Source organism: Spermophilus citellus (genome assembly GCF_964194105.1).
Source record: "Spermophilus citellus genome assembly, chromosome: 17".
Classification (NCBI taxonomy): domain Eukaryota; kingdom Metazoa; phylum Chordata; class Mammalia; order Rodentia; family Sciuridae; genus Spermophilus; species Spermophilus citellus.
Window position 1 is genome coordinate 76,592,113 of NC_138199.1, and position 16,873 is coordinate 76,608,985.

Genomic DNA, 16,873 nt, shown 5'->3' on the forward strand with positions numbered 1-16,873 from the left:
CAACTGGCAACACTTGATCCAGTGTAGGTGGTTTCCTTATACAGTCTGTATAGCTGTAACTTCCTGGTGATCTCTAATGCCTTTGCCACCAGTTGTGCCACCTTAGCTATGAATGCCAGCCCATGTGCAGCTGTGCTTTATAATTCTCCTGCCAGGTGTTCAAGACCAACTTGGTCAAAATTGACCTTGTCCCTCTCTACTGTTAGGAATCAGCTGAAATTCCTCGGGGCGGGGGTCACTCTTGGGAACTTGTGAGAAGCCTCTTAGCTTCTCCAATGTTATCTGCTGGGATAGGTCAAGGTCTGGCTAACCATGTATGGCTTCCCTCGGCATTAGGAACATGTATTTCTCCTTCCAGTGACCCCCATCTGTGTAGAATGTGCACTGATTGGCTTCCTGTTGTTTAGGATCTCACTGGTCTCCCTGGCCAGGGAGCTTCCAGAGCCTTCCAGGGCACAGCAGCAGCCTCTCCTCTCCTCCTGGATTCTGGTTTTCTTGCTTGTGACACATGCGCAGAGTGTCATGTGGAAAGTCCTGGAACATCGTAGTGTCCAAGGGTGATCTCGCAGAGACCTCCCCAGCTACTGCCTGCGAGGCTCTCGCGGGCCTCCTTTACCTTGGCCCCCTTGCCGCACACCCTTGGTTTTTGCGTTCAGTTCTACCCGAGATAAGAAGTTGCAGGGTGATGCTTGAGTGGCTCGCAGAGCTGAGCTTGCTGGACCTGAGAAATGGGGGAGACGGGAGGAAACATGGGCAGGCTGGAGTGAACCCAAGAGGTAAGATTAACATGTCTCTTCTGTTTAGAGCAAAAGGAAGAAAAAGAAGAAGAACCAGGATACTTCTGCTTCCTCGGAGCCAAGTTCCTTGGCCCTGTCTCCCTCCATTCCCCCGAGTCCCGACTCGCCTTCACACCCTGGGTCTCAGGACACAGCCCTGGACCAAAGCCCAGCCCAGCAGGGACAGACTGCCCAGGGCAAGGGTGCAGAGGAGGCTCAGAACAGCCCAGTGCTCCAGGACCACTCTGAAGGAAAGGACCTCCACACTGCCGCATCCTCTGGGGATAGTGGCCCCTCCCAGGAGGTGTCTGTCCCACCCACCTCTGCCTGCAAAGCCCACCCCAAGGCTGAAGGTGCTGCCCAAGGGCTCCCACTGCCCGAGTCCCAGGGGGACTCTAAGCCTCAGAAGGAAGCCCAGAGGGCCTCTGGGGTGAGTGTGAGGGATGGTGTCGTGGCAGGTGCTGGCCCTAGCCCCTGTGGTGTGCCGTGGGGGTGAGATGTGTTTCCTTGTCTGGGAGGGCAGCTGGGACTTGGGCCCTGGGGGCGGGAAGGGACTGCTGACCCCACACGCAGTTGAAGGCTGGTGCTCATCTCGGTCAGTCCCCCTGCTGCCAAGGAACACCGCCAGGTACAGGTTTCCTGACGGGCTGGGCCTGGGGGACACTGTTTGGCCTTCCTGGCCCTCCCTGCTACAGCCCGCTGCCAACCTGTCTTCTGTCTGGTGTGGGGCACATGTTTGTGGAGTGCTAGGGACAGTGTGTAGGAGACCAAGCCTGCCTGCAGGGGGTTCCCATGCTGGAGGGGGAGATCAAGGCTGGGAAAGAGTTGAATGTGGGGGGTCCCCGGGAATGTGCAGGTTGGTGCCTCAAGGGAAAGTGACCCCTCAGCTGGGTCGCTGGGTGAGGCCTCCAGGGTGGGGCTGGGGGAGCAGAGGCTAGAGGGATTGAGGGGCGAGCCCTGGGGTCCCTGGGGACAGGTCCAGACAAAAGTATGGGCGTGCCAAGACCCTGGGGTGGCTTGTGGTGGCCTGTTATCAGCGGAAGGAACTAGGGTCCCAGGCGTGAGAGAGGGAGGAGAGGCCGGGACAGGATTGGGGAAGGGTGCTCCGAGGCCATGGGAGTGGGCTGGCAGGACTGGACGGTCCACCTGGGCTGCTGTGAGGTGCATGGCTGAGGGGCAGGCGGGAAGTCCCCCCTTTCAGTTTGGGGCTTGGTTACTTGTTCTAGGAAGGTGAGACCAGGGACAGGTTGGCTGCTCCTGGAAGAAAGGCGGGCGAAAACAGCTCAGAGCCCACAGACCCTAGGAAACCGGAAGGGAGTGACAGAAATTACGCAGCTGCTGTGAAAAAGGAGAAGGAGCAGAAGAACCAGAAGGCCAGCGTGCAGGCCACGCCCCCCAGGTACCAGGCCCTGCCCCTGTGGTTCCAGGCCATGCCCCTGAGGTTCCAGGCCACGCCCCCAGGTTCCAGGCCACGCCCCCAGGTACCAGGCCATCTCCCTGAGATACCAGGCTGTCCCCTCAGGGACCAAGCCATGCTCCCAGGTACCAAGTACGCCCCGAGGTACTAGGCCATTCCCCTGAGGTACCAGGCCTCGTTCCCAGGGACCAAGCCATGCCCCCAGGTACCAGGCCTCGCCCCGAGGTACCAGGCCATGACCCTGAGGTACCAGGCCGGGCCCCCAGGTACCAAGCCATGCCCTTGAGGTATCAGGCCCCTTCCCCAAGGTACCAGGCCCACCCAAGCGCAGAGGATGCTGGCTGCTCCTGCTGACCCTCTGCTCCTCGGCTTCGCTGCTCGTGGTGGGCAGGGGCCATGTGTGATGGAGAGCAGGAGAGAAAGGAGGAGTGGGCATCCACATTGCTCCCTTGGCTCTTCCAGCTTGCTGAGCCCCGAGGAGGGGGTCACCGTGTACTTCCACGCCATCATCTCCAAGCACTTCGCCTTTGACCCCGAGCTGCACACCGTGTTCATCAGGGGAGGAGAGGAGCTCGGACGTCCAGGGTGGAGTGACGCTTGCGAGATGTTCTACGTCGAGTGAGTCCCCGAGTCCCCGTCCCCGGTCCCCTGGGAGTGTGTTAGAGGTGATCAGTGAGTTCCCAAGTGCCCGGTTCCCCTGGGTGATCAGTGATTCCCTGGTCCCCACGTACTCCCCAGTGTGCTAGAGGTGATCAGCGAGTCCCGGGTCCCAGGTTCCCCCAGGAGTGTGCTAGAGGTGATCAGCGAGTCCCGGGTCCCAGGTTCCCCCAGGAGTGTGCTAGAGGTGATCAGCGAGTCCCGGGTCCCAGGTTCCCCCAGGAGTGTGCTAGAGGTGATCAGCGAGTCCCGGGTCCCAGGTTCCCCCAGGAGTGTGCTAGAGGTGATCAGCGAGTCCCGGGTCCCAGGTTCCCCCAGGCGTGTGCTAGAGGTGATCAGCCAGTCCCGGGCCCCTGCTCCCTGGGGAGTGTGTGTGATACTCCCAGCATGCATTTCTTTGTGTTGTTTTGCCGGGCGCTTGTTCTGTTTTAGACATGCGTCTTGGTCAGTGTCCGCTGGACGTTTGGGTCTGTGTTCCCAGTGTGTTTGAGAATGCAGTCTTCCGAGTTAAGCCTTCTGGGTAACGCGCTGGTGTCTGCTGATTCGCAGGGACTTGCGGGAGAACGGTTCCCTCATCGAGGGCAGCATTGTCATTCCCCGGGGGAGCCTGGACAGAGCCATCCCTTACAAGTATGTCCTGCACCGCGGCCCCCACCAGGCGGTGGAGTACGAGTACATCTACAAGCAGCCGCAGCGGGCGGGCGAGCACGTGAACCGCTGCCTGTGCATCAAGCCCTCCCTCGTGCGCTCTGGAGGTAAGGGCCCCAGGGCGCCTGCGTCCTGGCCTGGGTACTGCTCTGCGGAGCGACGGCCAGGTCTGTGTGGTCCTCTGCTGTGCGTTGCCCCTGCTGTGGCTTAACTATTGCCAGAGAGGAAACTGGAAGGGTTGGCACTGCGGGCAGAGTGGGCCCGCGTACTGGGACAAAGCTGGAACAGGAAGCTGCTGGCTGGCCCTTCCTGGAGGTGGCCAGGTGGTGACCAGCAACAGGACAAGGTGTCCATAGCCTCCCTGTGGGCCTATGCTGTTTGTCCTTGTCACATTTTGCTGGTGGCACTTTGGCTTCCATGTTCAACCTGCTGAGTCCTTGGAAGAACTGTGTGCACCTCCTCAGGTCCTTTGGGACCAAGTGCAAATACTGGCTGTGCTGGCCTGCCTGGGCAACCAGCCCTGTCCTCAGCTCCCAGGGACCCAGGGTCCTCCCACCTTGTCCTGTCGCTGGCTAAGGTGCCCTAAGACACCTGGCTATACACGTAATTTTTAATGACAGTAATGTACGCCGAGGACTTCAGCTTTGAGGGGAGACTGGACCTCATCAGATAATTCCATGAGTAAAGATGGAATTTCTGCTCTGACAAGAGCCACAAAGGGAGGGGCTGGAGTGGGGTCAGAAGTCCCCAGGAGGCCATATGAACCCTGGCCAACTATCCCCTGGCAGGGACAGGGCAGAACTGGGGTAGCAGGGCCAGCCATGGGATAGCAGTGTGTGCAGCGCCCGCTCTGGGCCTCAGGAGCCCTGCTCAGCTGTGTCTTTCTACCCACAGGGCTTTTTTTGGGACCAGGGATTGAACCCAGGGGCATTTTACCACTGAACCATGTTTCCAGCCCTTTTTAAATTTTTTTTTCTTTTTTTGAGACAAAACAAAATCTCCCTAAGTGGCTTAGGGCTTCCTAAGTTGCTGAGGCTGGCCTTGAATTTGCAATCCTCCTACTTTAGCCTCCAGAGTCGCTGGGATTACAGGTATGCACCACCATGCCCAGCTGCCTCTGACCATAAGTTTTCGGCCTTTTGTTCTTTTCATTCTTTGTTTTTTTGACACTGCTGGGGATGGAACCCAGGGCCTCATGCATGCTAAGCAAGTGCTCTACCCCTGAGCTGCATCCCTGTGTCTTTGTATTCATTTTTAAATTTTGAGTCAGGTTTTGCTAAGTTGTGCAGGCTGCCCTCAAACTCTGACTCTGCTGGTTCAGTCTCCTGAATTGCTGGGAGTGCAGGCACGCACCATCGTGTGTGGCTAACCACTGGGTTTTCTGATTATTTTACATCTCTGGGTTTTCTAGTTCTGTAATTGTGTCTCTTGCAGCTGGCCCTCAGGGGAGCCATGAATTCAGCGCCTGCTAGGGACTCTGTTTGTATCTGCTGGGGAATGTGCACCACCTTCTTTGGGGTGGTGGTTCTTGTTCCCAGGAGGCACAGAGAAAATAATGCCTGCACTCTGAGTCACTTACAGGGCGCAGTTGTTAGTGAGAGACGCAGTTTTGGTATAAAATGTTTAACCTCTGCGTGGTCCTTTTCAAAGCTTTACCAGGCTCACTCAGCTGCATGGCTAAGCAGAGACTTGGCTTTGAGCTCATCACTGTGGGCTGTCTTGGGTTTCGTCTGTAGGGGTATGCCCTGCCGTGGCAGCCGATGGAGCAAGTTCTGATCCGATTGCCTCAGTTTGCCAGAGTCCTCTTATTTTCCTTCCTTTCTTTTATCCTCTGCACTCCTGTATTTCTTTTTTTTTTTTTGAATATTTATTTTTTGTAGTTGAAGTTGGACACAATAACTTTATTTTAATTAATTAATTTTATTTTTATGTGGTGCTGAGGATCGAACCCACGGCCTTGCACACGCAAGGCAAGTGTTCTACTGCTGAGCCACAACCCCAGTCCCCCATATTTCTGTTTTTCAGATGAAGCCTCCCTAAGTTACTGAGGCTCACCTTCAACCTGTGATCTTCCTGCCTCAGCCTCCTGTGCCACTGGCATTACAGACGTGCGCCACTGTGTCTGGCTGCTCCCCTGTGTTTCTGTCCTCTGGACTGGTGCCCAGGAATGGTGGGTTTTGAGGTCTCCGTGTGACATTTTTCTTGCTGTTACTCATAGATTGGCATCAGTATGATGACATAATCTGCATGAAGCCTCCTGGGAAATTACAGAAGTTACAGAACTTCTTCAATGATAAGACGAAGAAGGATCTGGTGAAGGGCAAGCAGATGGCAGCCGAGATCATGCTGGGCCGCATCTTCAGCATTCTGCAGACCTGGAACCCCATCAACCTGAAGAACTTCTTCACGCAGTTCCGGCAGTTTTATTCTGTTGTCCGAATGCCCATGATTTACGAGGGGAAAGCACAGCCCTGGCTTAGCCTGGGCCTCGGAGAGTCAGAGGTATCAGGCTTCCGCATGGTCCCCAGCAGCTCTGGAGTGGGTGGTCAGGGTCCCCTGATCACTAGAGGCAAGGAGACCCTGTGACTGAGTGGGGTAGGTGCAGGGGGGCAGGAGGACCTTTCCGTCTCTTTTGTTCCTGCACCACCTCTTGGGAATTCTCCCCCCACGTGCTTCCTCCTGATGGCACCTCGGAGCCTCATTCCGGGGACTGGTCTTGAGTTCTTCGCCGGCCTGGGCAGAGTTGAAAGAAAGGGTGGAGGGCTGGGGTTGTGGCTCAGCGGTAGAGCGCTCACCTAGTACGTGGAAGGCCCTGGGTTCCATCCTCAGCACCACATAAAAAATAATAAATAAAATAAAGGTATTGTGTCCAACTACAACTAAAAAATTACATATTAAAAAAAAGTAGGGGTGGAGCCCACCATTGCCCCTCCAGCCTCACCGAGGCTTGGAGACAGAGCTGGCGCTCCCTCTGAGTTTGACATTGAGCTCTCAGGAGCACCCAGGGCCTCCTGTTCTCCCTCACTGCAGGTTTGGGGACTGAGCACCACTGTGTGCCTGCTGCCCAGAACCCCAGGGTGCTGGGGAGGTGGGGAAGTAGGGCAGATGGGACCCTCCCCAGAGGTCGCCTGCCTCAGGGCCTTAGTCCCCTGCCCAGGGGTTCTCCAGGCCCCAGGGCATGCGCTCCATGGCCTGTGCCTCTTTTCCCCCTGCGTCAGGTGAAGAAGCACCTGTGGAAGTATTTGAAAAAGCAGATAGGACCGTTTCTGGAAGGGAAGAGTGGGGACGCCCTGCCTGAAAGCTGCCCTGTGAGGAGCAGGCTGAGGATGGGCCTGGTGGTCCTTTTCCTGGTGGAAGATGTCAAACTCTACTTATCGGAGGGTGACCTGACCTCACTGTGCTCCATCCTCTGCCCCAGCACCTGCTCCCCAGACACCGTGCACAGCGACCTCAGCCACATCCTAGGCACATCTGAGAGGTATCCCAGGGTGTTTTGTCTGAAGATTGTCATGATTTTTATCTGATTACAGAGTTAAGGGCTTGTCAGAGAAGGGCTGAGCACACTCTGGGGAAAAATAAAACCACAGTGATGTCACCACTTGCTCCTGTCACTTCCTGGCTTGTGTGCCATGGCTAGTGTTGTTGAATTCTGGGTTCTCCTGCCTTCAAGGAGCTTCACACAGCCAGGCACCCTGGTGGCACTGTCATCCCAGCTCCTGGGAGGCTGAGTCAGGAGGATCGCTGGAGCCCAAGAGCTTAGGGCAGCCTGGGCAACTTAGTGGAACCCCATCTGGAAAAAACAAATGAGTGAAACAAAGTGCAACATGACAGAGGCCTCCTTGGGGCCCTCTGCACACACAGCGCGCGGGGTGGGGCACAGGCCTGCCTGCTGGTGTCGCCTGGGACAGCTGCAGACCCCGTGCAGTAGCTCTGGAAGCACCGTGTGCCTGCTGCGTCCTGGGGAAGGGTCAGAGACAGCCTTTCATGTGGGAGGGGTGACCTCTTCTGAGCCACTGTGCTCGGAGGTCAGGGTCTCTTCTGCTTCTGTTTGGTTGGAGCGTGGGTGACATCAGCTGGCCTTTCCTGAGAGCCTGTGGGTTTCCTACGTTTTAAAGACCAGGCAGTTGCTGTGCCCTCCATGAAAGAGGGTCGTGGTAAGGAATGTACAAACAGCTGGCAGGGGTGTAAGAGGAGGGAGAAGCGTCAGTTTCTATGCCTGTGGGGGACACTCCATGTGACATTCCTTTTAAAAAGTGACTTTGTAGCTGAGCGTAGTGGCACATGCCTGTAGTCCCAGCAACTCGGGGCTGAGGCAGGAGGATCGCAATTTTGAGGCCAGTCTCAGCAACTTAGGGAGGCCTACCTCAATATAAAGAAAGGCTGGGGATGAAGGTTAGTGAGGAGGGTCCCTGGGTTCAATCTCCAGTTTAAAAAAAAAAAGTTTGCTTTGTGTTTAGGCCCCCATTGCCAGACTGGCTGGTTCAACAGGCCCTGTGTGAATGCCTGGCTGGAACCCGCACTTCAACTCCTTAGCTGTGTGCTGTGGGTGGGAATGATGCTGGGGGGAGGGGGCGGGTTGTGGGGCTGGTGCTCTAGGGGCAGGGCAACTTGTCCCCTGGCCACCCTGTGTCTCTTGGTCCGGGGACTCCATCCAGGCCTGCAGCAGGTTCCTTGTGCTAAGTGCATGTGGCCGTCCCTTCCCTCCTGGGACAGAGGACCCCAGGGTGGGTTGGACACAGCCCTCCACAGCTCACAGTGGGTCTGGTTCCCTCCTAGATGGCGAGAGTACTTGGTCAACCTGTGCCAAAGGTGCATGGACGCCAAGGTCATCGACTGGCTGGGCATCCTCCCGGTCCTGCACTACTGTATGCGGCTGGCGCCCCCCAGGAAGGACTTTGTGAGTCAGCCCGAGGACACATGGGCTGCCCTCGAGGGAATCTCCTTCTCACAGTTCCAGAAAAAACTGCCAAATGAGTAAGTTGAGAAGCTGCATTGTGTTAGGGCGCCCTGGAGCACCGACCCTCGCACTCTGCCCCGAGCTGCGTCCCAGTCCTTTTCATGTTTAGTTCTTGAGACGGGTCTTGCTAAGTTGCCCAGGTTGGCCTGAACTGGTGACCCTCCTGTCTGTGGAGCGACTGGGATCACATGCGTGGCCACTGTGCTGGACAGTCTTATGCCTGTACTAATATGTGTCCACTTATTTGTGTGACAGACACTTAGAGAGCACCTCTGTGTGCTCAGGGTCCCAGGATACAGCCCTGAGCACCGCAAACCTCAGTTCCTGGCCTCAGACCTGGCCTTAGCTGGGGTGGGGGTGGTAAGCACATTTTTGGCAGGGCTTAGAGCAGGCACCTCCTTTTGCTGGCCATAAATCTGAGGCCAGAGAACTGGCCGGGAGAAGCAGAGGACTCCCCCACTCTCTGCACTGATTGTGAGGGCACAGCGCTGCCCTGTGGGTGGGCGGCTCAGGCCTCCTGTAGTGTTGTGCCTGGGGTGGGCAAGAGTACAGAGGCAATGACCGTGGGCTCATTGGGTCCTGCAGTGTGGGCAAGACAGTGGCCATCCAGGGTGGAAAGGGACTAAGAACAGGAAGAGTCACTGTTCCTGAGACCTGGACACAAGGAGCTCGCTGAAGCATGAGAGAGGAGCCAGTGGCCATGGGCGCTCAGGCTCTGGCTTCTGACGGGTACCATGGCCCTGCTCTCGGGATGGATCCTTTCCATGGACGAGTCTCCCTGAAGCTACAGCAAACCCCTGGCCCCTCCCTCATAACCCCTGACCTGAGACAAGGCCTCTCCAGGGCCAGCGAGGACATGGGGGTGAAACCCAAAGACGTCCAGGCGGGGGGGTCAAGGAGTGTGTTGAGAACAACGGTGGAAAGGTCAAGGCCAGACCTTGGCATGGGCAGATAGGTGGAAACCATGGGTGTCACTGGAGAGCAGGAGCTAAAACTCGAGACCTCAGCGCTGAGGTTTCCATGAAAGAAAGTTTAAAGTCAGACACCAAAGTCATGCACGTGAAAGTGAAGTGAAAGCAAGGCAGGCTCAGTCGGACAGCATCTTTTTTCTTTCTTTTTTTTGGTGCTGGGAATTGCACCAGGCCCTTGTGTATGTCAGGCAAATTCTCTTCCAACTGAGTGTGTCCCCCGCCCCAGAGAGCACTCTTGAGAGAGAGGGGGCGTCTCTGAGCAGAGAACGCTGTCTCCGAGCTTATTCCTTGTACCAGGAGAGCTGGGACCCCCTCTGCACACTCTGCTGTCAGTGTCCAGCTCTTCATGTTGGGGGTGGAGTTTTGACCTTAGTTGGTCCCCTCCGGAACTGTCCAGGGGACCCATCCTATTTAAGGGGCTTCATGTACAAGTCAATCCTGTGTTAACGTGAGCACTGGGGTCAGTGGCTGGTCAGAAGTTACTTTAGGGCACTTGCGCTACTAAAGGAATCTTCCTTCCCAGGCAGATGGAGACACCTCGGCTGTAATTCCTGGCTTCACATCAACCTCAGTGAGCCCTGTCAGGAGTTAGTCCCATCAAGCCTTTTCTCTTGACGTGGTTTCCAGCCACCCGCTTCCTTCTGTTTGCTTTCTACAAGTTAACTACCGCCCTTTGCCTTCTCATCTACTTTGAAAGTAGTTTAAAGAAGACCTTAAAGTGATCTCAAAGTGATCAGACATTGGAGAGAGAGCTGGGGACCAGCCAGACCGAGGTGGCGCCCAGGGGCCTCAGTGCCCAGCATGGCAGGACACACGGCCTTCTCGGGCATGCGGCGGGCACGGTGCGGCAAGAGGGGGTGCCTTATGAGCTGGACCGCTCTCAGGGCCCTGAAGGGGCTGCAGTCGAAGCACGAGGGTCCTAAGTGCAGCTGCCTGATGTTGACTGCTTGCTTCTAAGGAGCCTGGCCTGGGAGTGGGGAGAGGTTCTCAGAGAAGGCCTGGAAGGCACCACCTACAAAGAAGGTGGTAGGGCTGGGCTCACCAGAGGCAGAGGCCGCCCAGCGTGGGGGAGGCCCTGGGTGGCGGCCCTGACACCACAATTTTTTTTTTTTTGTAGTTGTAGATAGTCATAATGCCTTTATTTTATTTATTTTTATGAGGTACTGAGGATCGAACCCAGTGCCTACACATGCTAGGCGAGTGCTCTGGCACTGAGCCACAACCCCAGCCCACAAAAAAGGAGCCGGGGTTGTGGCTCAGTGGTAGCATGCTTGCCTAGCATTCAGGAGGCACTGGGTTCGGTTTTTAGCACCACATACAAATAAATAAAGGTCCATCAGCAACTAAAAAATATTTTAAAAAGTAGTAAACTTAAATCTGAATCATTAAACTTGAAGACAGCACCACACTCATTTCCACACACAGGTAGGTGCTTCAGTCGGCTGTTGAGTGCCCTGTCCTCTTGTCCCCCTGTCCTACTGTCCACTGGGAGGTAACCTGCCATCCTTAGGGATGAGGGCAATGAGTTTAATTGTTTTCGCCTCTGGTCTATTTTTGGAACCTTTTGAAATGAAAACGGAATTAAAATTTTTTGTTGTTGTTGATTCTTTTTTTTTTTTTTTTGGTGCTAGGGATTGACACCAGGAGCATTTAACCACAAAGTCACATCCCCAGCCCTTTTTAACTTTTCATTTTGAGACAGGGCCTTACTTAGTTGCTGAGGCTGGCCTTGAACTTGTGATCCTCCTGCCTCAGCCTCCTGAGTTGCTAGGATCACAGGTGTGCCGCCGTGCCTGGTGGTTGTTTAGTTTTCGTTGATTCACTCCATGTCTGTTTCCATGATGCTTTCATGTCATCTTAAAAATCTGAGCTTTCTGGACCTTCCCAGCCTTGTTTTTCCTTGCCTTGAGTCTGTTCAGTGCTCTCTCTGATGCCCTGGTCTCTGTCCCGGCTTCTTCACTCAGGAACCAGTTTCTTAGCTTCATGGAGAGCAGGAAGCAGCTGCTGTGTGTGGATGAGTACCTCTTCCGATCCTGGTTCACTTTGCTGCCTCTGGGAAGCCTGGTTCCCTATATGGAAAACTCCACGGAATACTTGAGTCTCGTGCCCGCTCGGGTCCTCGACTGTTTCCTAGGGACTCACTACAGGCTGCAAGGGCTTCAGGAGATCTCTTACCAAAACGTGGAGGTTTGTGGTTGGGAGTAGGGTGTCAGGTCCTTGCTTAGCCAAAACAGACTACAAGCTGAGCATTGAGTGCTCTGGTCTTCTGTCCTGAAGAATGGGCTGGGGAAAACGCTGAGAACCAATAACAGAATTGCTGAAATAAGAGGTCCTTACCTCTGAGGGTCCAAGTCTGACTTCCCAGACTCGATTCTGGTTTAGTAAGAAGAGTGCAAGAGAACAGTAGCCTTTGGTTCTTTACGACTGTTAGAAGGCACTGTGAATGTCACACGTTCCGTAGCTGCCGTCTTTCCTTAGCTTTTGGGGGGTAAAGAAAACGGTATGAGGGCTGGAATGTAGGTCAGTGGCAAAGCACTGGCCTCGTGTATGCAAAGCCCTGGGTTCAATCCCCTGTTCCAAAAAAGAAAAGACAAAAAAGCCCGGGTTTCACTGGTGGAAGATGAAGATGGGCCCTTGAGCCCTTGAAGGCTGTGCACAGGGAGAACAGGATGCGTCAGTCCTGTGCCCTTCTTGGCACGGACAGCTGTTTCCTGATTGGACTGTTCATACTGCCCTTTCTCTGCCTGGCCCTAGGATGTCGAGCGTGTTTTGAATATGCTGATCCACCTCGTGGACATCTACCAGGACCTGTAAGTAGAAAGGCCTTGCAGCCTCTTCTGCGCGGGCTCCTATGGGGTGAGAGCCACCTGCAGTCCTCAGTGTCGCAGGTGTGCTGTCAAAGTGGGTGGGTTGGACACCAGCAAATACCCGGATGTCCTCTTCAATTGCCAACCCAGCCACCCAGGGGTTTTCTGTTTTTTTTTTTTTTTCTCTCTCCTTAAAGGAAATAAATGGGGCTGCAGATGTAGCTCAGGGGTTGAGCACTTGCCTAGCATGTGCAAGGTCTGGGTTCAGTCCCCAGTATTAAAAAAAAAAATGAAATAACAACTCACAGGTGCTGAGATTTTGCTTTGCCCACCCAACCTTTTTGCCTTTGGGTTTTTATTTATTTTTTATTTGTCCTAATTAGTTACGCGTGACAGTGGAAAGCACTCTGACATGTCACTCTGACACATTCTCGGTTGTGCATGCTGTGGAAGCACACCAGTTTGTACGCATATGTACACATAGGGTCATAATCACTTATTTGTAAACAATTGTCGTCAGTGTGAATGTAGGTGCTCTGCATTTCTTTAACACTTAGTTCTTACATTTTTTGCAAGTCAGGCCAGTTTAAAACAAAAATCAAAAGTGGCCTTCAGAACAATTACTCCTGCACTGTGCACGACCTCTGTCCTTGAAGGAAGAGCACGTGAATGCAGCCAGGAATGTGCACCAGGGCCCGCAGTCCGGGAACCTCTCTGAGCACTGCTGTTGCTCCCTCTCCCGGGCCCCAGGCTGTCGGGACTTGGGGTGATGCGCAGGGTCTCCCTGCATGGCAAGCCCCTGTGACTTCGCAGTGACCTTTCTCATATTACCATGCTGTTAGTCATCAATACAACACGTGGGTCTCACCAGGTGGAGAACGTTCGGTGAGCAGTGTACATTCTTCCCTTAGCATCCCCCTCCCTCCTGTAATGTTCTGAATTTTTTTCCAAGTGTGATCTTATTTTAATGATTAGAAATATTCATTCCTTGCTATTTTTTAAAGTAAGGGAATATGCTTGCAAGTATTTTAACTTGTTTTTAATAAGAATAGTTCCAACTGCTGAACTAAAACAAAAGGAATGTCTTCCTGGTGCTCCCTGTACCAGGGATTAAGTCCAGGGGTGCTTAACCACTAAGCCACATCCCCAGTCTTTTTTGCATTTTATTTAGAGACAGGGTCTCACTGAGTTGCTTAGGCCCTCACTAAGTTGCTGAGGCTGGCTTGGAACTTGTGATTCTCCTGCATCAGTCTCCCAAGTAGCTGGGATTACAGGCGTGTGCCATGATGCCTACTCTGTGTTCCCTTTTTATTTTGTTCACCGCTTTCAGACCCATTGTAATGTTACCTAGAGGAGATCAAATAAATGCTTTCCTTGTAGGTAATTTATTTTAAGTAATTTATTGATAGTAGTAGAGATTGAGCCTGAAGTGCATCCCCAGCCCTTCTACTGATTTTGAGATAGGGTCTTGCCAAGTTGTTAGGCTGGCCTTGAACTTGGTCATCCTCGTACCTCAGCCTCCTGAGAAGCTGGGAGTCCTGGCTTGTAGGTCTTTAAAAGGGAAAGGACTGGTAACTCATAATGGGTATCGTTTCCTCATTTCCGAACGACTTCACTGATCTCTCTGGATACCTGGTGGGTAGGATTCTGGAGAAGACATCATTAGAGTCCTATTTGACCGTGTGCCTGAAGCTTCATGAAGCTGTTTGCAAGATCACCAAAACCCCGAAGTATTTTGAGATCCCCGCCTTGTCTGCCTGTGTCATTGGCAGAGTCCTTGGACTTGGTCCTGCTGTGGTAAGTGGCATTTAGGTACCAAACGCCATGCCCATCCATGGAATCTGACTCCACACAGCCTGATTTGGAAGGGAACGTGTGGAGTCCTGGGTTGCCTGGAGCAGAGAGAGTGGTCGAGTCAGCTCTCAGGCACCCACTAGATGGGTTCAGCCGTGTGCAGACCACACACCTCGCGCCTGGCCTCACCAAGGAGATGACCCCTTTTTTTCCCTTGATTCTGTTGTTCACAGAAATCTAGGGCCTATTTCCCCGCCCAAGGTCTTCCATCCTTGCTGCGGCACAGCACGGCTGTGGGGCCTGGGCCCTGCTGCCCAGCTGCCCAGCTCAGGCCCTGGCACCCCTCGGCCTGCAGTCATCCTTGCCCTCGTGCCCCAGAGGGACGCTGACTCTGCTTCCTGCCTCTGGAGACCCGCTGCCCCGGTCTTCACCCTCTCTCCTCTCACCCAAGTCTTGCTGGGGCAGTGTTTCTGCGGCCGCGTCAGGAGCTGCGCGGTGCTGTGCAGCTTCTCCACGGCGGGTCCTGAGCTTCTGGCTGGGCTGTGTCTGTGGATGACTCTGCTCTTGGCCTTGTGCATCAGGACTGTGAGGTTACGATGGAGGTGGTCGAGTCTGTCTTCACCTTATTCCTTACAGCCTTACTTCTTTAAGATACCACAGACACACTCTAAGAATGATTTTTTTTTTTTTTTTTTGGTCCTGGGGTTGAACCCACGGGTACCTAACCACTGAGCCACATCCCTAGCCCTTTTTTTTTTTTTAAGAGAGAAAGAGAAAGAATTTTTTAATATTTATTTTTTCGGCAAACATAACATCTTTGTATGTGGTGCTGAGGATCGAACCCGGGCCGCACGCATGCCAGGCGAGCACACTACCGCTTGAGCCACATCCCCAGCCCCCATCCCAAGCCTTTTTAAAAATAGTTATTTAGTCGTAGATGAGCACACAGTACCTTTATTTATTTTTATGTGGTGCTGGGGATTGAACCCAGTGCCTCACACGTGCTAGGAAGCGCTCTGCCGCTGAGCCCCAGCCCCAGCCTGGATTTACTTGTCCCAGATCTGTGATCACAGATACTCCATCTTTGCCGCAAAAATAAAAATGCTATGCAGTGACAAAATTGACCAGAACGAAAACACGCTGGGGCGTGTGTTGGGAGCCTCTCGTTGGGAGCCCAGCTGGGCGGCTGCCCGTGGGGCCTGGAGCACAGGTCAGGGCACTGGGGTTGCTCTGCCTTGGGATTCTTCCAGCCGTTCCTTTACTGACCACTTCTGTGCAGCCCTGGATGACACCAGGATGGGCCAGTGTTTGGCTGGGCCACTTTTGGGAGTTGGTAGAATGCCTAGGCACAAGGGACATGCATGCCCGCTGAGGCATCCAGATTGCTCTGGAAGGTTCTGTGCCGTTCAGGGACATCATGCAAGGGCCCCTGTTTCGATTTCCCTGAGACCCCCAGTGCTGTCCTGGCCTGCCCTCGCCTGTGCCCTGTGCTCTGCTTACCCTGCCTGGGGCCCACGTCCCCTCTCCTGCTGTTGGCTTGCCTCCCCGGCTCCTTGTGCTTCTGTGCCTCTGCACTCACTGTGTCTGCGGACCACGCTCCTCGTGCTGTCTGAAAGGGCCGTCTCTTCCACTCTAGTTGGTTCCCTACGGCAGGATGGCGTCTGCTTGGCCCCCTTGATGCTTTGCTGAGGCGGAGGACCCAGGGTGGTTCTCAAGGGGCAGGAGGTGGCAGAACCAGGTGTTGTGGGTTCCATGGAAGCACATACCGTGTAGTCCCAAGGGCCTCAGGGAAGGCCTCTCTGAAATGAGGTCTGATGCGTGTGCTCCTCGGCAGATACCTCTGCAGTGCAAAGAAAGAGGGTCGGGTCACTAGAGGCTTTGAGTCCCCAAAAGGAGGTGGCTCTGTGGGTGTGGTGATGGAAGTTCAGAGGAGAGAGATAGGGGCTGTCCCCACAATGTGCCCAGGGGAAGGGGACGGGGCTGGCCTCCAGGCCAGCAGAGTAGCTGCTTCCCATCCCTGAGGAGTGGGGGCCAGGGGTTTGCATCGCCTCTGGCTGGGCTTCCCTGGAAGCATGCTTAACCTGAGCTGGAGAAAGCTCAGGGCTCCGTGTGCCCTGGCTGCTGGGGGCTCTTGGTGAGGCGGGGTCTGCGCAGGGACCTGTAACACCCATGCCTTCTCCCCTCCTCTCCCTCGTCGCCCCTTTCAAGGGAGCGCGGGGTTCTGAGGGAAGCGCAGTGCTTGTGTCAGGTAGGTTTCCATCAAGGACAGAGCTGGGCGGTGGCTCGGGTGCTGGGAAGGGCAGCGCACAGCAGGTGACTGTCTCTCATGTGCCCACAGGACATGGCAGAGGACCCAGGAGCTGCAGCCTGGAAGGGCTCAGTGACAAGTGTCCTCCAGAGTGTCCTGGCCACCACTAGATCCTGGCTACGCGGGGTGTTTGGGAAGAGCATGTTCCAGAAACGCTCCACTGTCCAGTTCTCGTATCCCGAGGAGATCCAGGTACACTTTGCCTGAGTCTGTGGAGCCTCTTCAGGCACCAGGGTAGGGATGCCTGCAGCTGGACCAGCAGGACCACAGCCTGGAGGCCCAGGCTCATCCTGAGCCTTTCCCTGGCGGGGAGTTGGTGGCCGCCAGGCACAGTGTGATACAGTGCGATGGGGTGTGGTCACTGAGGCAGGGGTTGCCAGGAGGACCATCGGGCTCTGCTTCAGGTCTGAGGCTGTCAGCCAGCTGTGTGTCACTGGAAATGGGAAGTAAAGTTGACAATACGGTAAAGATGCCGGCAGCTGAGCAAAGCCATCTGACAAGATGGACTCCGCCCCCAAAGCCTTGGACCTGGCGATTC

The 16,873-nt window shown here is 54.7% G+C and overlaps 1 protein-coding gene across 4 annotated transcripts in view; it reads left to right on the plus strand.

Annotated features, from left to right (window-relative positions):
* The window catches only part of RNF213 (ring finger protein 213), a 93,810-nt gene that overhangs the window by 9,439 nt on the left and 67,498 nt on the right, over positions 1-16,873 (plus strand). For 3 of the 4 annotated variants that reach the window (XM_081272388.1, XM_081272389.1, XM_081272390.1), the window contains exons 3-13: positions 805-1,206; positions 2,003-2,175; positions 2,656-2,811; positions 3,400-3,605; positions 5,717-6,000; positions 6,717-6,976; positions 8,275-8,472; positions 11,391-11,613; positions 12,181-12,236; positions 13,877-14,030; positions 16,366-16,527. In XM_081272388.1, coding sequence (XP_081128514.1) covers positions 805-1,206; positions 2,003-2,175; positions 2,656-2,811; positions 3,400-3,605; positions 5,717-6,000; positions 6,717-6,976; positions 8,275-8,472; positions 11,391-11,613; positions 12,181-12,236; positions 13,877-14,030; positions 16,366-16,527 — 2,274 coding nt within the window. Of the gene's footprint in view, positions 1-804; positions 1,207-2,002; positions 2,176-2,655; positions 2,812-3,399; positions 3,606-5,716; positions 6,001-6,716; positions 6,977-8,274; positions 8,473-11,390; positions 11,614-12,180; positions 12,237-12,989; positions 13,119-13,876; positions 14,031-16,365; positions 16,528-16,873 lie in introns of those variants that run through there. The other variant, XM_081272391.1, reaches the window with a different exon arrangement.